The sequence below is a fragment of the Vulpes lagopus genome, chromosome 3 (assembly GCF_018345385.1).
Source record: "Vulpes lagopus strain Blue_001 chromosome 3, ASM1834538v1, whole genome shotgun sequence".
Lineage (NCBI taxonomy): Eukaryota > Metazoa > Chordata > Mammalia > Carnivora > Canidae > Vulpes > Vulpes lagopus.
In genome coordinates, this window is record NC_054826.1 from 98,910,824 (window position 1) to 98,922,589 (window position 11,766).

Genomic DNA, 11,766 nt, shown 5'->3' on the forward strand with positions numbered 1-11,766 from the left:
GACAGTGGCCGGCTGGAGACTGGGGGGCTGGGCAGAACCTGGGGGACATCTGCAGTCTGGGCCTGGCATTGATCCCAGCCTGGCATTGAGGAGGGAAGGGCATGACTCCCTCCAAGCCCGCTAGTGGTCCTGGGTCCACCAGGCACAGGCGCCAGACCTGCCAACTGTGGCAGTGCCCCACCCCCCTACCCTCAGCCCCAGACACAGAGCAAACAGAAACTGAGGCATCTTCCATTGCACTTTAATCAAAATTCCACCATCAGAAGAGTTCTTGTAGCATACAACGTTAGGATGGGCATGTCAACTTGGTCCTACAAATGGAATTTCCACAGATTTGCACTTCAAACATGTATGAAAAATAAAATATATAATATTTAGCTTTATAAATTTCCCCACTTTGTCACTTTGTCCTTAAAATAAATTACTATCTCTATCCAATAATTTAAGCAGTCTGGAGTCATTAAGCAAATATCAGCCAAATGACTTCCATTTCCTGAAAAAGTTCTGGGGGAAATACTTGAGACAGTCAAATGCTTACAGGAATCAACGTGAATTAAAACTAGCACATTCCTCACAGTGGGGCGAGACATCAAAAATGGAAGGCTGCTAATGGCTGTTCTTCTCTGTTGGGAAAAAATAAATCCCCCCTGGCCATATCGAATGGTTATAGAAGCTGCAACTGAACTTTTGGCACCGTGGAGAAAAGAGGCTTTTCAAAGAAGCCATTCCCAGCGCTGATTCCATCAAAGCATCAGTCTGAGGGAGAGGTGACGGACTGGGAGGGACAGCTGCCTCGGCCCTCCTCCAGAACTCCTTATGGGTTCTGCTCCCAGCCCCCTCCACCTTGGTGAAGGCAGGGCCATGTCTGGGCAGCCTGCCCTCCTCCATCCTCCAGCGGAAGAGTTCCTCACGGCGTAAAGAACACCAAGAGAAAAGTCCTTCTGTGGGCGGCGGGGGCTGCTTTGCTGTGTGCTCAGGGGACAGCAGGGTACACTTATCACACAAGGGACACAGATACTCCAGCAGGATGGCCGCACAGCCTTTAAAATGGACAGATGGAAGGTGCACACGAGACATCAGGGATCCAGGAGGGCGGGCAAAGCTACAGTGCACTAGCAATTTCAGGGGCTCTGCATGGAGCCTCGGGGGCCTCGATCCCTCTGCGCCCCCGTCCCTCCCCCAGTAGGCAGTCAGATTTGCCCACCTGCAGCTCAGGGCTTCTTCCCCCTCCCCCCTGACCACAACACAATCTCAGGAAAGAACAAAGAATCCAGTGACAAGCGCTGCCACAGAGCCTCGGCCTTTGAGATTCCCTGGGAATGAGCTTTGGGGGCCCCAGCCCATTCTGGCAGGGGCTTTGTACACAGTTTAACTGGGGGAGGAGGTGGCCTTGCACTTCCGATGGCAATAGCCCGGCCCTGGCCTCCTAGACAGAGCAGAAAGTAGCTACAAGTCAAGGAGACGCTCCTCGCAGGTCTCCACAGGCCACTTCGAAGCCCCTCCAAACACATCAACATTGTTGTCCACCCAGGGTATGATGTTGCCGGGCATGTTCGTGGAACAGTTGGCAATGTTGATAATTTCCTGTGCACGAAGGACGCGGTCCCAGATGTTGAACTGGCTGAGCTCCCCGACGAACGCCTGAGTGGCATCGAACCTGCCCCCAACAGTGTCCTGGAAGGAGGTGAAACAGAACCTCATTGGCGCAGGTCAAAAAGCAGACATCCCACTAATTCTGGACTGTGAACGGCCAGCCACTGGGAAGGGATGCCAACTATAGAGGGAGAGGTGGAGCCTGAGGCGGTTTCCCAACTCCCTCCAATGCTGGCCACTCCCCACCCCCTTCCTGCACATTCCGGAGCTCTGGGCACCTCAAAGCTAGAGTGGAAAGACATGTGCCCAAGGTCCCAAAGCTAGCATGAAATCCAGGTGTCTGGACTCCCAGCCTCTCCCAGGGAGGAAGTAATGGGGAAGTGAGGCAGGGAGCCAGCTGTCAGCAAATCTCAAACACAGGCTGAAACATCAACTCTTACCTGCCCAGGAGCAAACAAACTCCTTACAGTTCTGTCTCCCAGAGGGGTTTCTTGAGGGCAGCTTCTGAAGTCACTTTCCCACCCCTATTCTCGCCCAAAGGGCTGAGCACCCCACAGTATGCCCTAAGTGCCCCAAAACACAGAGCCAGCAGTTCCTGGAAGATGCCAGATCAGCCCCTGGCACCCTGAATCAATGCTGTGCCTGGTAGAGGGCAAATGCCTGAAGAGAACCCAGCCACTCCATGACAGCATGACCCCAGAGACACTCCTGATCACCTGTGTTGGACTCTATTCTGGAATCTCTGAACCCACCACGTCAACCTGGTCCCCCACCCTCTGCCCCTCAGGCCACAAGACAGTCAGCACATGGGGCTCTCAAGCCACACTAGCCATATCTGCCAGGCAGACAGCAGGATGGGGAATGGGGGTGGGGGCTGGGGGTGACAAGGAGATGGATGTGGGGTGGGCGAAGGGAAGAGGGGCGGCCTGCAAGCACAGCCCTGTGGGCTTGGCTGGCTAGTGCATGCCCATCTCACACTCCCTGCACTCACCTGTTCCTGCCCAAGGATCAGTACACCCCCTGGCTTGATGGGGTGCCAGGGAGCCAGGTTCTCCCCAGTGCCGAGTTTCTCCCCATCCTGGAAAGCTTCCCACATGCCGTCCCGTGTCGTCCAGGTGATACAGATATGGTGCCACTTGCCATCACTGACAAACAGGGGCAGCTGTGCAACCTGTGGATAGCAACATGCAGGTGAGGGCCCCATAGGGTCTCCAGAAGTCTGACCTGCAGAGGTCCCAGAGGTCCTGCTGCTCCCATCAGGCAGGGTCCCTGCTGGTCTCCCCTTCTCTATGTGGACAACATGGGCAAATCTGTCCCTTGGGAAACAGACTAGGCATCTACACTCTAGGCAGGGGCTAAAATTCTATCACGGCGCTTGGGACTGTGTTTATGTACTCCTGTGCAGGAGACCAAAACCCTGCAATTATGTGGAAGTGTGTGCTGGAGGGACCCCCATTGAGAACCAGAGGGAGGGCATCTCTGACCTACATCATTTGCTCACAGTCCCGGGAGTACTACAGACCCGCCCAGCTGGGTGCCATCCTGTTGTTACTGCTGGTGTCCTAGCAACACAGGGAACTGGCTGTTTACGTGCCACCTAACCCAAGAGGAAAACAAGGTTCTGCGCCATGCTGTGTTCAAGGGCATTATTCAGAACAATTAATCCCTGGTTAATTGTCAATCCCTGGGACATGGTCACCGCTAGAAGGGGCCCAGCAGGGAGATTCCACAGCACTTCCCACTTAAACTACACCCAGGCCGGTTGGAAAATAGCAGAGTGAGGGGCCAGGGTAGAGGCAGCAGGGAACTGGAGCATCCATGCAGATGCTTGGTTCTAGTGAGGACACATTTGTTTGGTGACACTGAGTCTGACTTCAGAATGAAGTTTAAGTGGGGCTCCTGGAGGTCCTGCAGGTGCCCAGGGTGGAGTCCTTGAGAAGATCACACTCTTGAATGTCAAGACCAGCCAGTCTGTTAGAAAGGGACATTTACTCTGGTCAAAGCAAGACTACAGAGACAGAAGAGATGAGTGGCTGTCATGGGTGGAGGAGGGGCAGGAGTGGGCTACAAAGGGGAACAAGGAGATTTGGTGGGGGGAGGGGGAGGAATGAAACACTTGCAGATTTTAATTGTGGTGGTCACACAACCACATGCGGCTATGAAAACTGGTCAGACTGTTCACCAAAAACTCTTAAGTTTTACTTATATATATTTCATCTCAATAGACCACCCAAAAAGATACACTGATAAATATCCCACAGAGGGAGACACACATATCTGATCCTCTAATCTGTATGGCCCTGGGAATAGCCACAGGGACCTGAGTTCTATTCCTTCCATGATGTCTGGCCTGGACCCCATGTCACTTCTAGGCCAGACTAGGGGTAGCTAGACGGGCTCCAGGGCAGACTTCACAGCTTGGATCTCTACAAGCTATAGATGCCCACGCCTACCCCCTACCTGGTCAGCTGGCCAGGGTAAGGCTGAGTCAGTGCAGAGCTGTCCCCACCCCAAGGATAGCCCTACAGCTGGCAGTCAGATGCCATCACATCCTGCAGTGGGGGTGGTGGCAGTCCAAGCAGGCCTCACCTTGTCATTGATGAGCAGCTCAATGGGGTTGTTACCCCATTCTATCAGCACAATCTCATTGGCCTGCCCGGGTACCGCATAAGAGAACGGGGTGCCAATGCCCGGCAAGGCGCTGGATCGCAGCCACAGGCAAATGGTGAAGGCATACAGTTCAGGCAGTGTTTTCTTGATCTTGCCATACAGGTAGTTTGTGCGGAGAGGGAGGGAGACCTTGAATGCATCGGGAGACTTGAAAGCACTGTTGCCTGGAGGGTGGGGAACAGAGGCCAAGGGGGTTAGTCTACTCCCTGCCAGAGCAGCCCAAGTGACAGCTCAGCTGGACCCCAACTTCCCCCCACGCTGGTCCTTCAAGCAACAGGGCATCAGCTACTGGGAAGCCCCTGTTGAAAGTGCTGCAAGTCTAGGAGTTAACAAGAGCATCCTTGCTCCAGAGAGCTTGAGGAAGGGGGTAAGGCAAGCTAGATCTAACTTTCTGGTTAAATTAAGCCAGAAAACCCTTCTTCACCTCTTTTCTTGAAATCCTGGCCCCTGCAGCTCCTTTAGCCAGGGCAGGGGCACAGTCCCGCTGGATTGAGCTTAGAGGCAGGAAGTCTTAGCAGGGACCCAGGAACTCAATGCACACTCAGCCTGTAAGCCCCTGTCACTTCTCACCCTAAAGAACCACTCCCACCCAGGCAGAGTACACATTGGTGTCTGCACACTACAACTAACTCAGAAGTGGCTTTTTGGACTAAATCCCTCCCATGAACCACTTTGCACATAATTTGCCCTTGCCTCAAGAGAAGATTGTGTCTGTTGAGCATTTCCTACAGTTTGGAACCAGTTAGAGGCAGAGAAATAGAGAGGTAACCTTCCTGGGGAGGTTAATGACCCTGGTCAGAGTCTTGAGCCTTTGGGGCCCACCTGGGACAGATGAGCCTCCCACCCCCAACTGTCCTCAATTAAATGGTGCCTCCATGGTCTTTGAAAGCGACGGATAGTCTTAAACAAGTCTAAGTTAATTTTTAGTAGTTTTGATTTAAGCTCAAAATTAACAACAAAAATAAACACAAGGAAGCCGATTCCCTGTCTCCAGTTATCATAGATTCAGAAGTGTGCAGAGTATCACCTGATTCTGTGAGCTGTCATAGCAGAAACACCAAATGAGATGCTTCTGATGAAGGAGCCCAAACACCCTTCACTTGTTCACAAGTATTTATCAGCTATCCACGAGGGGCCGGCTGGACTCAGTGTGAAAAACAGACAGGCTCTCTGGACCCAGAGCTGACGGAACCAAAGTGCCTGTGTCTTGAGTGGATGAATCAGCCCCTTCTGTAGAATGGAAGCCAGAATGGATGAGCCTTCCTCCACTGCAGTGGAGAAACTCATTTGCTTTCATAGTAACAAACACATGAGAAGCTCTTGGGTGCCACGGTTCACACCCATCCAAGGAAGACCCGCAAAGAAAAGCCAAGGGCCCAGCATCACCCTTCAACCTCTCTGAAATAGGCAGTAGGGAAATACTAGAATCTGGGTTCCGTGGGTACCGTTCACTCATATCTGCTGCGTGCACAGTCTTGCCTGGCCCATCCTACCTCCCAGTCTTCAGAGCCACCGAGTACCTTGCAAAGGCTGGGAAGACTTGGTCACCCTGGGGGAGCCACAGGGGACCTGGCAGGGTACAGGCTGGGACTGACCCCATGTTAGGCTGAGGGAGACTAGAAAGCCCCACCCTTGATCCTGGAGGCTGTACAGTATAGCCAAGGCAGCGAGGCTCAGAGAGGTGGGGTGACTGACCCCTGGACACAAATCTAACGAATGACAGAGCAGGGAGCTGAAGTCCCTCTTTCGACCATGTGTAGCTGCTAATATTTAATTTGCAAATGGTCATGTTCTTCATGAAGGCATGATTAGCTAATAAAGAGAAATGGCTTCTATCCTTGCAGGTGGGCAGTCCTGCTGATTTAATAAGGCTTGGTGTTGGTAATATCATTAGCTAGGTGACAACAGATAGGTTTAATTAGACCTGGAAGAGCCAAGGGGCAGAGGACGGGCCCACACCCCGAAAGCTGGTGCCCTCTATTTATATCCAACAGCTTGGAGGTTCAGAGGAATCTTCGTCAAAACCAATTAAGGCATTAAAAAGCCTGACCAATAAATCAGAGGCTGCAGGTGGCAGACAAGTGAAAACGGGGGGCAGCTGGGGCCAAAAAGAAAAGGGTTCTCTCTTCTCAGTGGCAACGTTTATGTCAACTTGAAGGTGGGCTGTGCCTGGCCAGCTGGCCCGGAACCTACAGACCCCTGCATATGAGCGGGGTCCTATGACAAAGAAAACAAGCACCCCTGGGGTCAGGCAGCACAAGCATCTGCATGCAGCGCTGGCTGCTCACCCTGGGCTCTGGGGAGCCTCCTGCTCAGCAGGGCTGGAGCCAACATGCCACTCCAGGCTGCAGCTCCCGGGCCTCTCATGCTTTGGGGTCCCCACCAAGTTCATCCCCAGCTCTGTTGGACACGTGAATACATGTATAACTTAGCTCTCTCAGTCCTTCATCTATAGCTAATACCGACCTCACACCGTTGTTGTAAGGGTTACAAGAAGATACAGAGTGCGGAAGTCATAGCCTGGTGCCTGGCCCAGAACAGGTGCTTCCCGGGCCAGAGATGCTGGATAGAGGCCAGAGTCCCCAAAGCCCCCTACTTTGCATATGCCTGAGGTCCATTTCCTCTGGGCTCCGCAGAATGCTTTGAGGAACAGTGTATGTTCCACTCATGGTCTAGATTTAGGGGCTGGGAGTTTATATATCCCTTTACTCTCTCCACAAATAAACTCAGAATGACCCAGAAGACAAACTGGTTGGCAAATGATCACTTTCCTCATCTCAGGGCTGGATGGAGCACGCGGAAGGATTCCAGAGTTCTTGAGGTGGGTGAGTACCGGGTCCTGGCGGCTCATAAGCAGGCCAGTCAGAGGCCCTGGCCTATGGAGCCAGGCCCTAGTGAGACCACAGACTGCCTCTCTGTGCCAGATGAGCTGAGAGCTCCCTGTAAAACCTAGGTATCAAGAGTGTGGGTGCTGGAATCGGTCTGGGCATGGGAGGGACAGTCACAAGGTGGCAGCTCCTGAGTGGTCAAAGCCATGTGGCTGCTCACTAGCTGACGGCCCAGGCCCCACCTTGGTTCCCCTCCCCAGAGGACACCCTCCAGCTGAAAGCTTTGGAGCATTTTTCTCATCTGTGTAACAGATATAAGAGAAGCCCTATCTCACAGGGGTGATGTGCTTGGCACGCTGCCTGGCACCACTCCACTCTAACTCAGCAGGTTATGAACCCTACATCCTGGTAGCAATTAAGCCACCATGCCAAGCAAGGTACACAGCCACCAAGTTCTCTGGTGAAGCTCTCTTTTCATTCTGCAGCTATCCCAGGCAAGACACTAAGGGACTGTAGTGTGCCCGTTCAGGACCCCTGCATGTCCCCAGGTTCCACTGTGGGGGAGGCAGGGGAAAGGCAAGGCAAGTGCCACCCTCACCTTGGACCTGATGCGGCTGTTCTGTTCTCCTGTCTGCAAGGCTCTGCCTTCAGGGAAGGCTCTTGAGACAATGAGTTTCCTGAGGTCACCCAGCAACGGAGGTGAGGCAGAGAGAACGTTTTTTCAGAAACTCAAGAATCCAAGTCTAACAGCTAAGTCACCCACCCCTTTCTGAGAAGGGCAAGGAAGGAAGAAGAAACTTTTCTGGAGGAAGAAAACAGGAAAGTAATGAAGGAGACCCTGTGACTTCTGGGAAGCTGCTCTAAAATGGAACAGAAATACCTTCCCCTTGATCATCTGGCTGTCCTCTGCAGGCATCACTAAAGGCCTAACTGGACGTTCTCCTATCAGTTCATAAAATGGAGTAATGAGAAACTGTCTTTGTCACGTTGGTGAATCTGAAAAGATTACAATCTCATAGCCACTACCAGCAAACTTAAAACTTCACTCCTGGGCCACCTGGCAGTCTAGGGGGTTGACGATGCAGTGTGGATTACTTAGGGCCCTTTGATCCCTCCTTTCCTGTGCCCTGTGGAAGGCATAGTGTGATACTCAGAATCCGCTTCCAGGACTAGCTAAAAAGTGGCTTAAAGGTCCACATGGCAGGAGGGCGGGGTTAGGTTGTTTGTCCAAGCTGGTCCTGAGGGCACTGGCTTTCCCGTGGATAACACCAGCGGGCTGGGGTTGGGGCTCATTCCTGAGAGGACCATCCTCAATCACGCTTATTGTTTGCTCAAACAGCCACAAGTCACCTCCACACAGTGACATGTCCCTGCAGACACCCCCTGGGTCTGCCTGCAAGGGATGGAAGCCAGGCCACTCCCAGCAACAACAGGCCCCTTACGGTGTCCAAGTCGGAAGATGTGTCGACATGGCCGTTAAGCTGGGCAACTATAAGGCAGAAACCCAAAACCTCTGTGTCCGGGAGATGCTTCAAGCTGAAAAAGCAACACTTGATTTGAAAAGCAGAGAAGGCAAAGTGGAGAGCTGCCGGACTGGTAAGGAACGCTGTGGTTTTCCGCACCTAGGACAGGGAGGTTCAGAGCGGACCCAAGAGCAGCCTCAGAGCTGGTCCCAGCGAACAGCAGCAGAGCTGAGTGCCAAGAGTCAGCAAGCAGGGGTCATGACTCCCAAGGGCCCTAGCGGCCAGTCTGTAAGGCCACCCCCAAAATTCCCCCTTCTCTGCTGCTGCCTATTTGGCCCTCACACTGCAGCCCAACACCAAGACAATGGGGTGGGGGGCTGGGAGGGACACCACCCAGAACTCACCCCGCTCCAGCTCCGTCACCCTCTGCAGCAGAGCGTTCAGGGCGCTCTCAGTTTTCTGTCGGTGAGCGGAGGTCTCATTGTGGAGCAGGGACTTCTCATCCTCTAGCTCTGCCACTTTGCGCAGCAGCTGCCTCTCCAGCTCCCCCAGCCGCTGCTGGAGCACCTCTCGGAAGTCGCTGGGCAGCACTGCATTGGACACATTCACTCGGAGCTGGTGCTTTTACATGGGGAGAGGGACACATAAGGGAGAAGTATTAAGGCCATTTAGAAAGAAATTGTGAAATGTAGCTCTGAAAGCCCAACCACACCAGGGAGAAGCTTCCAGAACGGGAGTACTAAAACGTGCTGTTGGCACCAAGGGGAGCACTACATTGATGCTTTTTTCTTGTTTGTACGGGAAGGATTTCAAAGTCAAACAAGAATTACTTTGTGGCAATATCTGAAACTTATGAATTTCATTTTCCTTCCCTTGGAAAAAAGTAAAAAATTTAAGCACTATCATTCTCTGGTAAAGACAACACAGTTGAGATTAAAAACAACAACAACAACAACAACAGCAAGTTAACCAAATGGTACTCAGAGCTTCCATCTAGATGTGAAAACAGCCCCCAAGCCCTGATATGGCACAAAGGTGATTAACTAACTACGCTTGCAGAGATGTTACTGGGAAATGAGAGACCTAAAACACGACAGTTCCGAATTCCAGGAATCTCTGCTTTGAATGCTGTTTCTAAATCCTCACTTCCTATGTCTTTTACTCCTCGACCATCATGCTGGCTCTGGAGGCAGTCTGCCACTGCCTCGCCATGAATCCTTGGCAAGCTATTCACCCCCCTTTCTAAGCATTCCAAATTGTAAAACGCAGTTAAGAGGATCTGCCTCAAAAGACTGCTGCAAGGGTTAAAATTAGATAACACGCCTGGTGTATATTTGGTAAACTAGAAATGTTGGCTGCTATTAATCATGAGGATTCAAGCAACATACAGATGCTGGAAATACTGTATTTAGCCTTCATGCCACAGGAAATCCTCAAATAATTTCGCAATAATCACCACCTGTAATTGAAACCTAGTTTCGCTAATGAAGCATTTTGGTAAAGGTTTTTGATGGAAACGTCCCCGCTTCTTAAAAAGGGTTCGAAAGTACAGATGGAAGTTAAATGAGGATTTCTCTTGCAAAGTTCCAAACTGCATACGCCTTCCAAGAGGGAAACGGAATGAGGTCCCTTCCCCCAAAGCAGCCTGTAAGGGCACCTTAGAACCGCGCGATCGGCGGACAGGGCGGCTTTGAAGTTAAAACCAGCTTTCCATCAAGGCGCCCACCGGTGTGTGGCCCGCGGCCCGCCCGCGCTCGCCTTCCCGCCGGGACCCTCTGGTCTCAGCCGGCTCGGGTCCAGCCCGACCTGATTTATTAAAGGAAACACGGGACGCCCGGGGCAGCTGACCGCACGCGGCAGCCTCTGGTCACCCGGCACAGCCTCCCGGAGCGCGTCCGGCCCCGGGGGACGGGGAGACTTCCCCGAGGGGAGAGGAGGCCGTCCCGGTCCGCTCACCCGGACCTCGGGAAGCGACCGGCCCCTCGGCGGACAGTCCGGGGGTGGGGGCACGTTTAACCCTTTCCGTCCAGCAAGAGGCGCGGCGGGGGCGGGATGTGAGCCCCGCCGGTGAGCTCTGGAGCCCGACCGAGAAACCGCCTGACCCCAGGACCGGCTCGCTTGTGGCCGGCACCGCCTGGCGGGCAGGACCACGCGCCCCATCTCCGCCCCGCGCCTCGGACCCTCCCCGCCTCCCATCCCCGCACGCGGCTACCTCGAGGCTCTCCAGGCGGTCCTTGAGGGTCTGCAGCGAGCGGCTGAGCTGCTCCACGACGTGGCCCGGGTCCCGCGGCAGATCGCCCATGGTGTCCTTGCCCGTGGCCGCCCGCCCCGGCGCCTTGCCGCCCGCCAGCCCCTCGCAGCGCGCCAGCTTGCCCGTGAGCTCGCGGATGGCCTCGCGCTGCGCGCCCAGCGTCTCCTTCTGCTGCACGACGGTTTCGCGCAGCTGCAACACCGCGGCCCGCAGCTCCTCCTCGGGGCTCAGCGCGCCGCCCTGCATGGGCATCGCGGGCAACGGGCAGCCGGCGCGCGCCGCCTCCGGGGGCAGCGCGGTGCACACGAAGCGGCTGCCGGGCGCCGGGCCGTCCTGGGCGGCGGCGGCCACGGCGAGCGCCACGCCGGCGGCCAGCAGCACCAGCACCAGCATCCCCCCGCCGCAGCGCTCACTCCAGCATCGGCCGGCGGGCGTGCGGGTGCCGTCGGGGCGCGCGGCGTAGGCGGCTCCTCTGCGGGCTGCGGCGGGGCGCGCAGCTCGAGGGCAGCCCTGGCGCGGGAGCCGCCGCGCTCACGTAGCCCGCCCGGCGCAGCGCTCTGATCCGAACGGGCCCGCGCGCCCTTTCTTAAGCTGGGGGTGGGGGGGGCCGGCGCGTGGGGCGCAGCGCCGCGAGCTCTGATTGGCCCGGCTGGGCGCGCGTCAGCGAGGGGGCGGGGCGGAGGCGCCCTCTCTCGGCTGGCGGGCGGGCGGGCGCGTGTGTGGGCCCCAGCCGGGGGCGCGAGCGCCGGGTCCCGGCTCCCCGGGCTCCCCAGGAAGAGAGCACGGAGGTAAAAAGAAAAAAAAAATAATGCTAGCAAAGCCGCCCCAGGTGCCTTCTCGAGCCTCGGCCGGCGTGTCCAGGTGTCCCTCGGACCCACCCGAGGACGCGAGCGTCGCGGTCTGAAGAGAAGCCGGCGGCTTTCCCGGAGCGGCTTCTGGAGCGGCGCCAGGCCTCGCTTCA

General features: G+C 55.1%; 1 protein-coding gene across 1 annotated transcript; it reads right to left on the bottom strand.

Moving 5' to 3' along the window:
• Window positions 1–227: 227 nt before the first annotated feature.
• On the bottom strand, window positions 228–11,339 carry NPTX2 (neuronal pentraxin 2). Its single transcript, XM_041747057.1, has 5 exons — window positions 10,767–11,339; window positions 8,959–9,175; window positions 4,183–4,427; window positions 2,585–2,764; window positions 228–1,674 (listed from the first exon to the last, which is right to left on the bottom strand). The coding sequence occupies exons 1-5, from the start codon at window positions 11,196–11,198 to the stop codon at window positions 1,447–1,449; spliced, it is 1,302 nt and encodes a 433-aa protein (XP_041602991.1). The 5' UTR covers window positions 11,199–11,339; the 3' UTR covers window positions 228–1,446.
• Between the last annotated feature and the right edge of the window lie 427 nt (window positions 11,340–11,766).